This window comes from Lampetra planeri, chromosome 7, assembly GCF_965212315.1.
Source record: "Lampetra planeri chromosome 7, kcLamPlan1.2.h2, whole genome shotgun sequence".
NCBI lineage: Eukaryota > Metazoa > Chordata > Hyperoartia > Petromyzontiformes > Petromyzontidae > Lampetra > Lampetra planeri.
Genome location: NC_136113.1, coordinates 12,500,318 through 12,517,610, shown reverse-complemented (window position 1 = coordinate 12,517,610; position 17,293 = coordinate 12,500,318). Strand labels below are relative to the sequence as shown.

Genomic DNA, 17,293 nt, shown 5'->3' with positions numbered 1-17,293 from the left:
AAAGCAAACACCGTCAATCTGCCGCGAAATGCGTGGATGGTGGATCAACAAGGTCCACTTCCCGCAAGCCCCTTTGATTAGCAAGTCCCGGCTTGCTGCCATTGTGTACGCAGTCTCCAGGCAGCTTCCCGGCCGTGATAAGCAGCGGTGTGCCGACATGCAAACACAGTGTCCATGGCAGCGATGCACACAGCTTGCGCGGGGCTGGGCGGAAACCGGGCCGATCAAAAGGCCGAGGTTGGTCTGGAAGAGTGAAACCTTTATTAAACGAACGCTTCATGGGCACACGGCTCAAGAGTGAAACGTATTTCCCACGGGGGCCCTGGGGAAATGTTGCGTGCGGTGCTGGCCAGAGCAATCGCAAGGTTTTGGTGATGAATACGTATAAGACAAAGACATTACTTAAAACGACTTGCGTGTATTGTATGCATAATGTCGTGAGGACAAGTTATTTCATTTTTCACAAAATATTAAGTGCATTGCAGGTCACCAGGTAGGATAATGGTCCCATGGCAAATTAGTGAGCCAGGATTGTGTACAACTGGGTTTGATTCCTGGGTACCCATTCAACCAAACAACAGGTACATAAATCTAATGTAATTCAGTCCAATGATCAATTTCTGAAGAAAATTTATTTTTGGTCAAGACCAGCTTAGAGCACATATTCCTAAAATAGGTATAGGTTAATACGTTGGGTAAGACGTACCCTTGAAAGATATAGACTCGTGATGTTGTTCTTGCATCAATCCAAAGACAGGCAGCTTTCCTTTCTTTAAAGGATCGGAATAAATGAAAATCATTACTGTGGGTGGCAAAACATTAAAGTAGGTTATCGCTCCCATTTGTTGGTGGTCCTGCACCACTCACGGGAATTCTACATTCTGATGATGGGAGCCAGCCAGCCCACAGGATAACCACAGTAGCCGTCGTCCACAAACTGAGATTTTAACTCACTACTTGCCAACTGTGTTGAGCACTCTAACCACAGTGCCTACCAGCCCCAAAGGTAATACGATTAATAATTGTTTTCATTGGAACTATGAAAACATGGAATGTATCAAAGCAAGACGCAGTTTAACCACACACTTTTTTAGTACCGACCGCGGTATGCTCCGTGTAAGCAACGTAGTGGCACAGCGTACCGGCCGACCGTTGTGCAAGATGGGCGAGAAGGGATCGCCGGTGGGATCGCTCCCTCCACTGCTGCCATCCGCTTCGTCGCCATTGCCCGCCGACCCTCCGTCCCCGTGACCCAGGGAGGCCCCGTCCCCATTCCACTGCTCAGACAGCGAATTCTCCGGCCGGGAGCGCCGACCGTAGCGTTTCCCCCCGCGCACCAGCTTGGGCTCCACCTCACTGCGCTCCTCTGCCTCGTCCTGGTCGGTGCGCAGGGAAGAGACTCCGCTCTCGTCCACCTGGTCCGCAGTGAGGCCATCGTCCTGCGAAGGCGTTGTCGCGTCGAGCTCTCCGTCTGGTAGGAAACGAGGGAAGGGGAATGTTGTTACCGATTTGTGTAACAGCTCGTAGGTGGCCGCCTTTAAACGGGAGCGCCGACGACGCTTGTTTGAGCTTAGGAACAAGCCTTGCGATGGTGCTTCGCTTGATTGTTTTTTTAAACGAAGTCAACGGTTCAAAGTGCCGAGGTTGAGCGCCGAAACCTCCACTGAAAATTGTGCATCAAAAGTAAACATGATGGAAGATCGCTAAACAAAAAATTGTCTGTAACTAGTTATCAACTCCACTGCCATATTACGGCACTTTGTACATTTCAAGGATTTTCATGACGCTGTGCCAGGTATGGGTCTGTCAGTGTGAACTGACAGAGCGGATCCCTCTAATGTAATTAGGATAAGCCCTTACGCAATCAAAGTCACAAATAAAAGACGCATTTACTCTGGTATTTATGGCGGCCAAAGGAGATGAATCAAGGAGTACTTGGCACGACACATTCCGCAAGCGATGGCATTTGCAGTTTATAGACCTACAAGTCAATAAAACCCATTGGACCAGATGACGAGGACGCCCGAGTACAACAGGTCAAAGTCGGCCGGGGTAACGAACATGACAACACTTCGACACACCCGGCCACTTTATGGCAGTACATTCGGGCGATAAACACACCACAAACAAGGTAAGGTCACCCGGGGTTTTCCTGAGATTGTCGAGGTTGGGAGCCGCCCGGTGGCGAGATGTTACTTCCCTCACCTGGTATGCAGGAGGTTCATGGGTTCGATCCCGACCCCGACGCCTGCTGTAAATTTGGAATGTTTATGTCTCTCTCACCGTGGTCATGTGTATTTTTCTCCAGGTCCTCCGGTTTTTCCCTCTACATTTAGAAACATGTGTTTAGAGTATTTGGCTGCTATACATTTCCACATGATAAGCCACTTTATTGAGCTATCATTTGTGGACAGGTCGTTTTTGAAAAATAGCTAATAACTGTGGGCTTAACCCTCGTAAATAAAATAGTTTAGTTTCTAATAGTTTACATTATCAGGCTTATTCAATGGCAATATTGTTTTTGCTGTGTGGGAATGTATTAAATAATAAAATAGTGTTATTTCTTTTATAAAATCACTCTCTTTCAGGGAGAAAACTTGGCAATTATGGTTACAGAGGCGAGTTTTTATTCTTTTGTTGTAATTTCGAATTATACAGAGACGTGGCACTGTTGTTCCAGCTCTTAACTCATAATCAAAAGATTGCAAATTCAAATCCTAAATGGGGGTCAACTCAGCCCTATCACCCATTATGAGTCGATAACATGAAGCCCACTTTGTAGGAAATCAATGTGATGGTCCTATGGAGAAGCTGGCCTGCCAAAGAAATGTGTAATTTACACCACTTGCTGACTCAGGACCCACAGCAGAAGCACCCCACTGCTCATTTGAGCAAGGTGACTTTTTTATGACAATGTATCTTTTTACCGTTTATCATTTTTTTCCCCAATTTGACTCCCAGTGTGTGATCTGGTATCTTATCACGAGACGAAGTTAACGTTCAAATCTCTTGCAGAGCAATGCAGCACTTCGTGTTAGAGAATGGCCGAGGTAAGCGGATATCATAGAGCTACCTCTGAGATCCCTTCAAATGACCCATGGTCAGCACAGTAAAAGACAACACTTTCTACATACGTGAATAATGTTTGTCGCATGAGTCAAAATTATATTTTTCATTCTCACTGCTGGAATTTAGCCGGATGAAGTGCAAAAAACAAATTTCGTGTGATGCTTTTTTTGCGCAGTCATTCGCGGCTGGCCTTCAGCTGCCAACTTGCTATGCTTGAGAACCCTCACGCTACACTTTAGTTTAATCGCTGGAGACTGCCTGGATTTCAACTCAGGTTCTCAGCATTGGCAACTCAGCACTAACGTGTGAACGACATGGAGCGATTTGACAACAATTTTTTTTTCAAATATAATCTTTCAACGATCACCTCTTAATTTTCAACCGCAATAATTCACACACCTCACCAATTCGCCTTTCCACTCCTGCTCCCACACTCTCGAGGAACCAGCGAAGCGACCGTCACCAACAGCAACAGGGCGCAAGAGAGCGGTGGCTCAGTGGCTCACAGAGATGATGCTTTTGCAAGGGTGCTAACGCAGCATTTTGTATTTTCACCAGCTCCAGGCTCAGTGTGAACACAAATCACCTTCGCCTTCTTGTGGTCAAACGGAACTCATGTGCAACGAATGTTGCGGTCTCAGTCCCGGTCACAAGTGGCAGACAAAATAAACCGTCCAAAAATAAACATGGGGGCAATCGTCGGTCGTACTCCACTTTTGAGTCAAAACATAACAACAACAATAATAAAATAATAGTTATGTATCCAAGAATGCTTCAATGTGTCTCAAGATGTGTTTCATGAGGGTCCTGGATTTAAAGGTTCCACCAGTCTGATAATGAATGCATTGTCCTTGAAATTGATTGGTCCACACCAGAGACAATCAATTTTAAGGACAATGCATACATTATCAGTGTTTTTTGTTTGCATTCTGACCACAGGTATTGCGGTTAATGTAAACATCATGTTTGTAGAAAGGTTTCAGTTTTTTTGCCAGAAAAAAGGGGAAACCCCTATTATTATATTTTGGTACTGGCAAAGGAGGCCTCATGATGTAGATAGATCAAACATTGCTATATATTCACCAATATCGAATAGAATCCACCTTTGTGCCTATATGCATATAGTGAATTAAAAACAGCCTTAAGTCGGAGCAGAATCTCAGCTTACAGTCTCCGTCATCATATTTTACATCCGATGGTATCATATAGTCGGAGATCACAATGGTTCGCTCACTATCTAGCCAAGTTGTAAGGTGTCAATGGTACATTTCTTATAACACGAAGGAAACCCAGTGATTTCTGCTGTGTTAATCAAAGTACGCCATCTGCTCAAAAGTTAACGTTAAAGACTCGGTGACGGAATGTATCAGGGGTGTGAACCAGGTGTACTAATCCGCATCGTCACGCCTGAAAACAGGTTTGCCGCTGTCAACAAAAACAAAACCTGTCTGTTCAAAATGACGGTATTGGTATTTCTGTAAACATAAAAACACCCAACGAACATCAACGGTCTCCCATGGTGGTTGAAAATCTGTTGAACAAGGTCTCCGAGAGCATATTACCGATGCCGTTCTTAAACGCCGCCGATAGAAATGCACTCGTACATCTGACACCGTTACGGCAACAATAGGAGGCATGCTTGCCGTGAACTCACAAAACAATAGCACGCGTGGGTGTGTTGTCATCATACACGCGTGTTGCTGAAGTACGTGCACGCTCTGGTGGTGGTAATCGTGACAGTGGATGGCCCTATTAAGGGCAACAGGGCGAGCCAGTTTGTGCGCGGTCCACAATTCAATTCGCACCTGCAGTGCAGCATCACCGTGATGTGGCTGCACTGACCGTGGTTATTGGCAATTTAGTTTTTTTTTTTAAACCGCGTGATAGACGTACGTCGAACTACTAAGGGGGAAGGTGGGACGAACAATAAAGCCGGCTGCAAGTGTAGCCAATTGTTAAAGAACAAATACAGGCCTCTTATCACCCAGGCTGTCGGGTCTATTGTTGTACCGCTGACCCGTGCAACGACACTTTGGACCATAGAATTGGCTTGCCGTGTCTTGGGATGGCGTTCTAGATGAACCAATTAGAGATAAATTTACAGGACGCACGTAAAATTATCATATATTTTCACGGAGCCACATTTTGAGATTGTTAAAACTATACGCGTACAGTGCACACGTCTGACAGTATGAAGATTTGATGACACGAGTTTCATCCCTGAAAACCTCCCCATGTGCACCATGGCGTTGGCGACACACATTGTGTGCAAAAGCTCACGTTCATCATTAACACTGTCTGAAAGAGAACAAAATATTGAACGAAAAATTGGTGACATTACGCGCGTGGTATCGATGTTTGAGAGAGTCCCAGATGTTCGCCAACATCTCTGTTGTGAGCATCTCCATCGGTTGAACTGCACAGTCCAAACTGCTACTAATAATACATGAGAATAGGGTTTCCCCTTTTCTCTGGCAACAAGCAGGTGTTAAGATGTGAAAACACCAAACTGAAACCTTTTACAAGGAATCATGTCTGCATTAACCACAATGCTTGTGGTCAAGCATTGTGGTTAATGCATTCAAAATCGTAATTACGGTAATTTCGTTTTGGGGACTCTGTCCCACCGCGCACATAAACGCCGCGGCCCACCTGGCGCGGATCATTCTGTTGTCGTGTCGTCTAAGCGCAGCGAGGACGAATGCGCAGAAGAAACCAAACTTTGAAACTTTGATTGGCGCATCGTGTAGAACTCGTCGTGAGGAATCGATTGCCGTATCGTTAGCCTTCAACAGACATACAATGACGCCGCAACGCAGTTTATGCGAGAGCCGGGGGCTTATGGAACCCCAGGGTCCACCCATAAGGTTAATTTATTCCTTTTGATATATTACAGTTGGACCTCAAGTTCTCGTGACATCGTTCACAAAAACATTCCGCAGCGTGGCAATGTCATAGCCTAGAGTCCCAACCTTTTAAAAATGACCTGCAACTTAGTTGGAGTGGTGGTGCAGTGATTAGTATGATGTGCTGTGAACATGGTAACCCGAGGTTGATTCTCATCAACTGATGACATGAACAGCGAGTAATATTTTTATCGGCCCGCAGCATCACCTATCACCAACACTCAGTTTGGGAAGTATAGTCAAACAACCCCTATCACTGGCCTAGCATGGCAGGGCCTTCGTCCAGCAGTGGATATACGATATTGAAAGTGTTCATTATCTCTACATAATCTGCAACGTATACCAGTAATTACTACACCTGATAACTATTCTTACCCAGGTATTGAAACAGTTATCACGAATCGAAGTGCAGAGAAAGTGGGTAAAAAAAGCCGTTTGGATTAAATGTAAATCGTGTACTGTATTTTGTAATAATTTATATACACACATTGTTAGCACTGTATTTTAATCATCCGGGCTTATAGCAGACGCCTCAAATTCTAATCGAGGCTAAAGCCTTAGGTCATCTCATCTACCTCTGAATTTTAAATATAAATAAATGTTCATTCTCACCCATTCTGTAATGCACTTTCTTACGCGACCCTCCCAATTATTTTACACACCAATAACACATTTCTCCCCTTTCCCTTATCACAACACCTCTTCTCCCAAGGTCTCGTGATCTACAAAAGGACCCTCCTTGTATACAGCAGACACAGCCACATTTGGAAACAAATTACAACGCCATGAGGTCTTGCACAGCGATGGCGGTTACATTGGGCTGTGTCATTTTTGGCTTAACTCCACGCTGCTCAAAGAATCGTGAGCCACAGCCGCAGTTTGTAACCAATTACAACACCATTACGGAGACACTACCAGTCATCAACATATCCACAAGCCACAAATTAATCAATCTTCATTAATGTGGTATACCGCCATGTATTGTTGGCTTTAACATCCGCAAGATATTTTATGTTTTAATCTGGCCTCAAAAGAGAAAGGTTGTCATTTACAATTGACACAGCCAAACAAGTATAACTGTGGCAGAGCTGTTACTACAAAAGTCTTCAAATTCAGTCAACCTAAGTTCGATTCATCCAGTCGTGGATTGACAAATGGCTGCAGATAAACATCTAATAGGGTGCTGGTCGGTCATTGGTGTGGAAAGTTGCAAGTTCAGATTCCGGTTGAGAGTTGACTTGGCCCATAATCCCTCTGGGTTCATAAAAAAGTACTACTTCATGGTAAGTCAATATAAGGCCGATGGAGACACTGGTCCTGCAATCTGAGTGTGAAATCCCTGCCAGCCTTCTGTTTAATGTCTCATTCTCTCTTTTAATAGAGACCGTGCTGTCTCAGTGCAATCTCACCTGTCTCTAAAATTCACATCTTCATAAAGATTATTACCGGCAGTATTCATTCAGTTTTTTCTCCTTTTTTTAATGATATGCTTGTTACCCAGGAAAGCCCTCACCGAGCCTGGCGACTCTGTGTATCCCTCCATAACTGGTACACACACGCAGAAGCTCCAAATGTCTTCCTGCTCAAAGAGGCGATGGGCAGTATGCATAACAAACAGAGGCTGCGAGTTAGTGTTGGAAGTTCCACATTACTATGGTAGGTGGTTATTCAGGCACGGCAATATCATTGTTGACTTGCCAACAATTGGTATGCTTTCTATCGGTTACTTTGTTGATCATGTGATTTGGCAAAGTAACCAATTGTGAGTTGATCGTGCTGCCACAGCATCACCGATCTGGTTATAATTAAGTTATTTTTATTCAAATTATATTCATATACCGTACACAAACATGTATTCATGCCTACTAATTAATGGAATGACATTCATGGGCCAGAGTGCACCGAGGTGGAAAGCGTGACGGAGCAGATTTTATGGCCTTTCATGCATTACCCGCCGCCTCCCTGCTGCGTATCACATTTACACCGATCAGAGTATTAAGATGCGCGCAGCAACTTTACCTGGCAGCGTTACCGGCTCCCCCGCAGAGTCATCTCTTCCTCGCTCCGCGCTGACTTGCGTAATTGGATCGCTCCTTAGCTCCGTGTCCCCAAACACGAGACCCACGTCCCCTCCCTCCATCCATTCTCCCACTAATTTCAGAAATGCCTTATGCATGGTGTACACACAGGCTGTATATTTATACCGGCATTAACAGCATGCACATCGCCGAATGAATAAAAAAAAAAGTTTTGAAAAAAAAGCGCACTCTATATTGCTTTTACGACTCGTTACTGGCGTGACAGCGGATAATTTAAACGCACCCGAACAAAAAAGGACGAAACAAAAGCCCACATGCCGCTACCGCAGTGGCGGTGGCAGCAGCAGCAGCACCTGCGCGCGGAACACGAGAGCCGTGTTGTGGAGGTGTCAGTTACGGGGCGGCGTTGGCAATGCACGAAGGCACGGCGTGACGTGGGGATGCTCCTTGCCGCGGGCGAACGTGGCCGCTCCCAGCCGCCGACGCTCGGAGATTTAGTGGCGGTCTCCAGGGCCACGGGCGCAGCCACAGATCGGAAAGAAAATTGTTTTTTTTTGGCCCGTTTCGCGCGGCGAGATTTTTTGGAATTGGCACCCGTGTCTATGTGGATGCCAATAAAAAACGGGGGGGGGGGGGGCGGTTGTTTTTTAATTCCCTTGACTTCAATGCTTGTGTTGTTTTAAAACTCATATGATTGATAACACTTAGGTGAAAGCTCGTGGAGATATTGCCTTCTTTGACAGTCAAAGCTCAAGTGTCTCCAAGCTCAAATTAATGCGTGGTGATCATCTCTGTTGGTGACCATGAAGCGGTGGTGGAAATTCCACATTTATATAGCAGCAGTTCATCTTTATATGTACATATATATATACAGATTTGTGCTATCAAGAAGGACCATTGCCCAAAATGTTGATAGATATTTTCCTATTTAGGTAGTATTGACAAATACATCGAGTGTTGTGTGTAATTGTGCTCGTACGCCACTGCAAATGCAGCATCATCAAATTGGTACTCGTTACATGAGACACTATATAAAGATGGTACGCAAAGTCCACCCCACAAACCGAGATTTGAAATTTCAGGCTTCTAATTTGTGAGTGACTTATTGCAAAATATTTTGGAGTAAAAAAAAATGCCACCGATCAATTGTTGTGTCCCGGTCGGTGACAACTATGTGCTCTGGCATGAAAGGCTCGCGCACACACACACGCAGCCAAACGACTTGTCTCGCTCCGCTGGGGGGCCACACCCAGAGACATGCAGGTACTCTCGTAACCAGAGCCGACGGGGATTACAATTATAGATGAAACAAACAACACGATGACCAAGTAGACAAACAGCAACATGACCCCCCCAAAAAAAACCCGACGTTACAGCCGTTTGACAATTCCGGCAAACGTCACTTTGTTTCAAAGTGAAACACTTACCGCCGTTTGATATCACATCTGCATTGCTTTAAACGTGTGGCTTCTCACGATTATTACTACAGTACTACCATATACAATGTACAAGAGAAACACCGTATGCACATTGCTGGACGAAAAGCTTCCTGTGCTGTGCGGGTCATGCAGGTTTATTTCACCATACTTGACCACGCTGCTCAATTGCGGATTGGTGAAGGTGGGTAGCATGGACGTGTCAGCATAGAATTACAGTACAACAATGGATATGGCTGCCCCGCACTGCGTTGAATACCACACATCCTCACAGACACCTATGACAGCCTGGCATGCCTGGTGATCACCCATCCTAGCACTCTCCAGGCTCAAATCTCTTAGTTTCTAAGATTCTGATGAGATCAGGTGCATTCTGGGTAGTTTGGTCATAGGCAAACATACAACATACGAGTACGTATTGACGTCAAAAGGTTGTACATGCGAGCCTTTGAGCACCTCATTCGCTTTTGTAACTTGAGCAGGCTTGTAGGAAATAGGTCAATGTGTTTGGAGGCAATAACAAGATGGGAGAGACATAACATCGGCCATCACGCCGAGTGACGTCCAAAGATAATCGATACTTTTCAGAAAAACATCTTAGAACCCTCCAACCCAAAGAGAATCCAATGCAATGCGATGAGAAAGAGCGAACGCTCGCAGGAACACGATGTAAGTGACTTTCCCAAAGCTTGTTTAACCCAACATCCACAAGCGGTCTGTACGACACTGGTCATCCTGGTATTTGGAAGATAAAGGACTCATTGCCATAATTTGTCACTTTTAAAACTTGTTCTGCATGTTTCAAACAGCACGCAGAAATGTGCGCGAACAGCACTCACAGCCTTTGTGAAGAACTGAGAATGTTTATGTTATGATTGTGTCTTACTCATCATTTACAGAATTTGATTACTTTCTCTGTGTCGGCAAATACAAATGAGCTCTGGCCAATGCTGGGTATTGGGTGGTTTCTGTTTTCAAGGGAAATGTGAAGTTAATTACAGAAGTATTAATGATGGGGGAAAAAAGGTGATAGAAAATGTCAATGTAAAAACAAAAACGGTCGTACCAAGGAAGAATGCAAGAAATCAAATACTATATAAGTGTATATATATACACACTGTACTGGGGTGGAGCAGCAGTGCAGCAATTAGTGCACTGCGCAGTGAATCTGGTTATCCGAGTTTGACTCCTGGCCCTGGCTAACATCAGTGGTGAGTTGTGAACTGGTCTGGAGTCGCACCCACCCACCTTTGCAATCCAAACTTACGAGCGTTAGAATGCCCGCAACAACCAAAACAGAGGGGGAGGACGCCTTTGTGCAGTATTTGAAAAAGGGGTGTAAATATATATGTATTCATAATATTTGTCACGAAAGCCTACGTGTCAAAATTATAGATATGTTTTAAACGTATTCATATGCTTTGGGTATATCGGTAAAGCCACGTAGATAGATCAAATAAAACATATTTTAAAAACTATCACGAAGTTTCGATCGCAACACAAGCAATCGTCATCAGGTGAGAAATATCGCGGGAGAGCTGCTGAGAATATATTATCTTTTATTATTTGGTCTATCTACGTGGCTTTACCGAAAGACCCAAAGAATATGAATTCCTGCAGTCACGAAAGCTTTAAGTCAAGATTTAAATGTATTATTTACTATTTTGGTTGTGCGAGAGGCACACACGCATTTATTTTAAATGTAAATATACAAAAAGTGGCTATTTTATCATTGCCTTTTGTCACCAAGAAGAGGGAATGCTGCAGACATGTCCACCAAAAAATACGAGTTGAATTTCAACGCTGAGCGACTCACCTCTATCATTGGCCCTTGATTCAGTGATATAAATTACACATTTCTGCAAATGAGGCCAATATATTCTGATTACAATCAGCGTGGACTTGAGGAATGATGGGCCCGGTCAATCCACAACTTGTGATTTGAAATCGAAGCCCACCAAATTGTGAGTCAAGTCCTACAAATCACCACTCGGCTAAATACACATACACATAAGCAGATAAAGAAAATCTTAAAATAACATATTTTTTATTCAGAGACTGGTCAACAACAAATTAATTGATATATTTGGCAACTGTCAGATACTCTTGGCAATCCTGCAAGTGAAATATGAAAGGTCACCCCCCAACTGGCAGATTGCTTTTAGCAGTGCAAGGCAAAGAAACGGAATAGTTTTTTGTCGTGATCAGAGCTTTTCGAAGGCAAGAAGGCATTGCCCTTATGGCAACAGATATGAATCCATTCTTTATGCAGGAGATGTGCAGAATGTCGCGCAGACAATAAAAAAAAATCTAAATTCATTTTTAACGACGAGAAAATTTTCTGATGTTTATATCTAACCACAGTTTGCATCTTATGTTTCTAAATAAGAAAATCCTGAACAAACGACAAATGTATCTTTCGATTTAAAGCTTTCGTGACTGCAGGGATTCATCTTCTTGGTTCTTTCGGTAAAGTCACGTAGAAGGGAAGTAATAAAATAATAAAAATAAAACATAATAAAACAATTCTCACGACGTTTCGGCCACAACGCAAGCAGCCATCCTCAGGCGAAGAATGAAACACCCCAAGCTTGGAGCGTATATTTAAGCTGGGTTAGAGGGGGGGGAGGTGGGAAGAAGAGCGCCTAAACAAAATAATTTGCATATCAAGAGGAATTCAGCATTTTCCATATGCTGAATTCCTCTTGATATGCAAATTATTTTGTTTAGGCGCTCTTCTTCCCACCTCCCCCCCCTCTAACCCAGCTTAAATATACGCTCCAAGCTTGGGGTGTTTCATTCTTCGCCTGAGGATGGCTGCTTGCGTTGTGGCCGAAACGTCGTGAGAATTGTTTTATTATGTTTTATTTTTATTATTTTATTACTTCCCTTCTACGTGACTTTACCGAAAGAACCAAGAAGACAAATGTATCTGTTCCCTGCTGCCTTTCTGAGGAAACTTTGCAAAACAGACTGGAGTGGATAGACTGTAGCCTCACTGGGAGTGTTACGTCGCAGCTTTGTTTACGCGAGTTTGTTTAAAATTTCGTATTTAATCAGTACTACCTGCACACAACGCCATAGTTTGCCGTGTAATTATGAAAATAATGGGTCCCTAACATCTTCATTCCAGCCGATGTTGCAATCGCTTTTGTGATATATACACTTTTGTACACCTGAAGCTGGTGAATAATCAGAGCCAGAGCATTATTTGCCGGGTGATGTATGTTTGTACCCTGAGGGATGATAGTACTGCAAAAACAATAAAAATTTCGAAAAACTTTGGTCCTTTGATTTATGTGCTCAGGCAGCGCACACACAAGCTGGGCACATTCTTCACTGCATAAGGGCCGGCGAAGGCAAACGCGCAGATACATTAAGACCATTCGCTCAGCAGAAAGTCAACAGTGTTTTTTTCCTCCTGAGAGAATGATCACCCAACCATGGGAATAATAAAAAAAAACCGAGACATGCCAGCTCAATACTTTTTGTTTTTTTCGGTAAAGTCACGTAGGTAATTTTTTTTTATAAATTAAATCACGACGTTTCGGGTGCAACACAAGCATCCTTCTTCAGGTGGGGACAACTTAGCGTGTGTTGCACCCGAAACGTCGTGATTTAATTCATTTAGAATTTTTACCTACGTGACTTTACCGAAAAAACCAAAGAGTATGAATCCTTGCAGTCACGAAAACTTCAAATCTAGAATTAATGCCAGCTCATTACTCTTGAGCGGCTCAGCTCTTACCAAGAGGAGAAGATACGGCCACGGAAAGGAAGGCAAATACTCTTTGTAACCGACGGAACTCGATGATGTTTCACGAAATCTCCTCGGGAGTTGTTACGACAGGTGTTTCTGCCATACATTCTTCCTCATACTTTATTGAACCGTTTCTAATTCGCAATAAAAAATATATGTATATAATTGCCTCAGATTTGGTCTTACCCATGGCTATGATTTTTAACCGATTGCAGTGCTTGAGCAGTCACTTGCTGTAGTTACGGTCAGGTTGAGGGAATAAATATCACAATAAAAATAAGAACATTAATCATTGGAGTGCAGCTTTGATGCCTTTGGGTTACCAATCAAATGCTGATCGTGTGATGCAGCCCGCTGCTACGAGTGTATAAACAAGGCTGTCTCAACTGCAAAACTATAACCGATTGAACGCAGCATTGGCGATGGTAACATGAAACCCATAACCAGCCAATGTAATCTGGTCAAACACCCGATGCATCAAGCAAATTCCGAATGTATTTGTTGTTGGAAAACAAGCAGTCATTTCAAAAATCAATGAAAAGAAACGTGTTGCTGCCGCCAAATGGAATTTAGAAAAATATTTGTACAATTTGTTTCAGGGCAAATTGCTTGGTCTTTTTATAACCTTTGCTTCCAAACACACACACATTGCTCTCTCTCTTCACATAAATTTTGGTTGTCACCTACACTTTGTCTTCTATTACAGTGCAGCACTAAGGATGTTCAATAGCAGTTGAAAGTAATATCTTCCTTCTCAGTGCCTTACGTTAGCTGTCAATAAGGGACATGGGCTAAAATTACACAGGTTATACACATTCCATGTAACAACAGGTGCAGCCAATTGACTTAACATCGAAATAACAGCGTGGATTTTCATTCTTGACCTACCCCTCCTGCGCATACCCAAGTTAAAGGATTGTAAAAAATAGAGCCATGATTGATCGCCGTGACTTTTTTTCCACGTTTCCCGATTCCTCCGCTCCCCCCCTGCCCCCCTCCCCTTGCGTTCGGAGGAATACGAGTCAGAGCGGTGAGCCATATTATGGGTATGGTGAGTACAAAAGCGAATGAGGTGCTCTTATGTCTGTGCCAAGGAACATGGGTATGACATGTCAGAGACCACGGGCATGACAGCACCTAATATCCAGGGTTAAAATCCTGCCCCACCCCAAAATAAAGTCAGGTTCACATTATGCAGTGGTTTGATAGTTTCGGAGTAATTATCAATAGATGTACCAAGAACGCCCTGTAATACGTAACTTTTATAGGTAAGATGTTGATAAGCCCACCTTTAACAGAAGACAGGCAGAGTGAAAATAAATGCACATGCAGAACCTTGACAGGTCATCTTAAAGAGGTTGCAATGTCGTGTTCAAGACATGCTACGACCTGACACATGGTTTTTGCTCCTAATAAAGGTTGTCTTGGGGTTAGATCACGTAAATATGAATGTGTCATTAACCTACCACAACCCGACACAGCCAATTAATAAGGTTTCTCACGTAAACAAAACGTGTCAATTAGTGACTACTTCCGCACACCGGTGTCTTTGAGAGTAAACCCACAACAATTACCATTTAGCCCAAAAAAACCTTTATTCTGAATAATTTTGGTCGTGAAATCCTACATGGTAAAATGTTTTGTTACCATAGGAAGCTCCAAAAAAAAAGGTAACCAGTGGGAAATGATAATCCTCTGTGATGTATTTAAGTTATTCGCCATATTGCCCGATGTTTGGCTCCATGTGTTGGGAGTTTCTTCAGGAAGTGGACTGCACATTCAGTTCCAGAAGTTGCTCCCGGCACATGGAGTGAAACGTCGGACATCATACAGAACAACACGAGGAATCAACCAAAAACACATTCGAGGACTGTACAGCACAAGCACAAAAACCAATACAGCAGCAGAGGGAAATTATAATGGGCTGTTCTATTGGGAAACTCGTCATTCGACATAAGAATGTGACTTTTTATACAAGTGGCACCGACGAAGGTGCACACCGCCCCATGCTTACTTGAGCAGAGAGACACTTTGTATCTGTTTGCAAGTAGCAGAACGGGAGATATATTAGCTGTAAAATGTTCAATAATCTTAACAAATGAGTGGACGAATCACTTGGGAGCTAACCACACGATCCCGTCGCATCTTTTTTCCCTGAAAATGTACGTGCAGGATTACTTTCCAAGGTGATGGTGACGTGATGTCCTGCAGCAGATGAGTGAGAGAACATACTAGTACGTTCCTTTTTTCCTTGACGTGTGACCAGTGAAAGCTGCTCTCGTTTTGCACTTCAATTATTTGCACAAACTGTTGAACTAAAAGAAAATTCCCTCGATAAAAATCAGATTATTTGAGACTCCAAACAAATGACAACCCTATTTTGCAATACCACTCTCAGTATATAGTGTCTATAATAATGGCTTAGCATTTGATTTGCTTAGAAATTAAGTTCTCACCACATCTAGAGTGATTCATATTTCGATGGCTCCGAAGATCGAGTCTGTGTCATCACAAATGGGTAAATGGGTGGGAGAGTGTACACAAATGTGGGAAATATGCCATGGATAGCTGAGCTATGGGAGTGGGCTGTGACCTATGATCAATCGAATGTAAAGACATACGTGTGTCAACCGCAATTTAATTTACTGTATTTAAAAAAACAAGTGTATTTTTAATTAACTGGAAAATCGACAACTATGTAATAACACAGTAAATAACATCGTTTTATTTTGTTGACATTAATTCCTTCCCACTATGTTCACAGCTTCCATCGCTCATGGAAAACGTATCTGCAGATACATTAAAATACACAATTAAAACAAATGAAGCATTAACAGAATATAATGACTGTAATGACTCATAAAAACCTTTATAATCGTGAGCAGCGTTCCCTTATAAGGTAAGAGATGTGTCAGGGTGGGTTAGGCACGGGTAGGTGTGTTGGAATGCTTAATGCAATAGCATTGAATTAAGGTTTGAAAATGCCAAACCAGAGGCTTGGGGAGAGGACATACCGGTTTGTGATTCGCAGCACTCGGCCAGCGCAGGGCCCTCCGACAAAAGCCACACGAAGCCTTTCTTGAAAGCTTCAAAGTTCACCTGAGGGCACAGGGAGAGGTCGAGCGGAGGAGCGTGACGCGAGGGTAGAGGAACGGAGTGTGGGAGGAGGGCAAGGCTGGTTTCAAGATGATGACCAATCTTCTTGGTTCTTTCGGTAAAGTCACGTAGAATGGAAACAATAAAAACAATAAAATAAAACATAATAAAATAATTCTCACGACGTTTCGGCTACAACGCAAGCAGCCGTCTTCAGGTGATTCCAGGTGTACTATCTGCATTAGTTAAGACGGCTGCTTGCGTTGTAGCCGAAACGTCGTGAGAATTATTTTATTATGTTTTATTTTATTCTTTTTATTGTTTCCATTGTACGTGACTTTACCGAAAGAACCAAGAAGATGAATCCCTGCAGTCACGAAAGCTTTAAATCGAGATGATGACCAAGTTCGCTGACATCAGGTTGTTGGACAGAAGCCAAGCATTAATTTCCCACAAATGCATTTTGACAACTACACTCAAGTGGAAGACAGACAGGTAAACAATGCATGCAGCACCGATGGCTCGTGAATTCATGTTTCCAAGATAATGTTTAAAACACACTAGTTTTCTGTCAGGCGTTACTGTTCAACAACATTGGGCAGATGTCAAATGTGTCTGCCGTTTGTCCTGAGGCTGGTTTCATATTCGTGTGGTTTTATTTAGTTGTGCTCGTAAGGTCATGTGTATCACGCAACATCTCGAAAGTTCCATGGGCACGCTTGAGCAAAATCACAATACGTAATAAAATGACATTCAATGATTTTGTCTTTTCTTTCCCCCCAACTTTATTCCAGGTGTGCTATCTGCATTAGTTCATGAGACCAAGGGTCTATTTCGAATATCTCGAAGAGCAGCCATGCATGCCCCATGTATCAGAACAGCTGCGGAAGAGAATTTTCACAAGAATTTTGAAATATACTTTGCGTGGCCTTTATATCCTTCACAAAGTAAGGGCCGCACTATCCCACTGAAAGCTTGTCGCGTGGC

General features: G+C 43.2%; 1 protein-coding gene across 3 annotated transcripts in view; it reads right to left on the bottom strand.

Annotated features, from left to right (window-relative positions):
- The window catches only part of LOC144719995 (uncharacterized), an 87,083-nt gene that overhangs the window by 47,905 nt on the left and 21,885 nt on the right, over nucleotides 1-17,293 (bottom strand). For 2 of the 3 annotated variants that reach the window (XM_078596395.1, XM_078596397.1), the window contains exons 3-4: nucleotides 16,225-16,309; nucleotides 1,143-1,471 (exon numbers count right to left, since the gene is read on the bottom strand). In XM_078596395.1, coding sequence (XP_078452521.1) covers nucleotides 1,143-1,471; nucleotides 16,225-16,309 — 414 coding nt within the window. Of the gene's footprint in view, nucleotides 1-1,142; nucleotides 1,472-7,994; nucleotides 8,472-16,224; nucleotides 16,310-17,293 lie in introns of those variants that run through there. The other variant, XM_078596396.1, reaches the window with a different exon arrangement.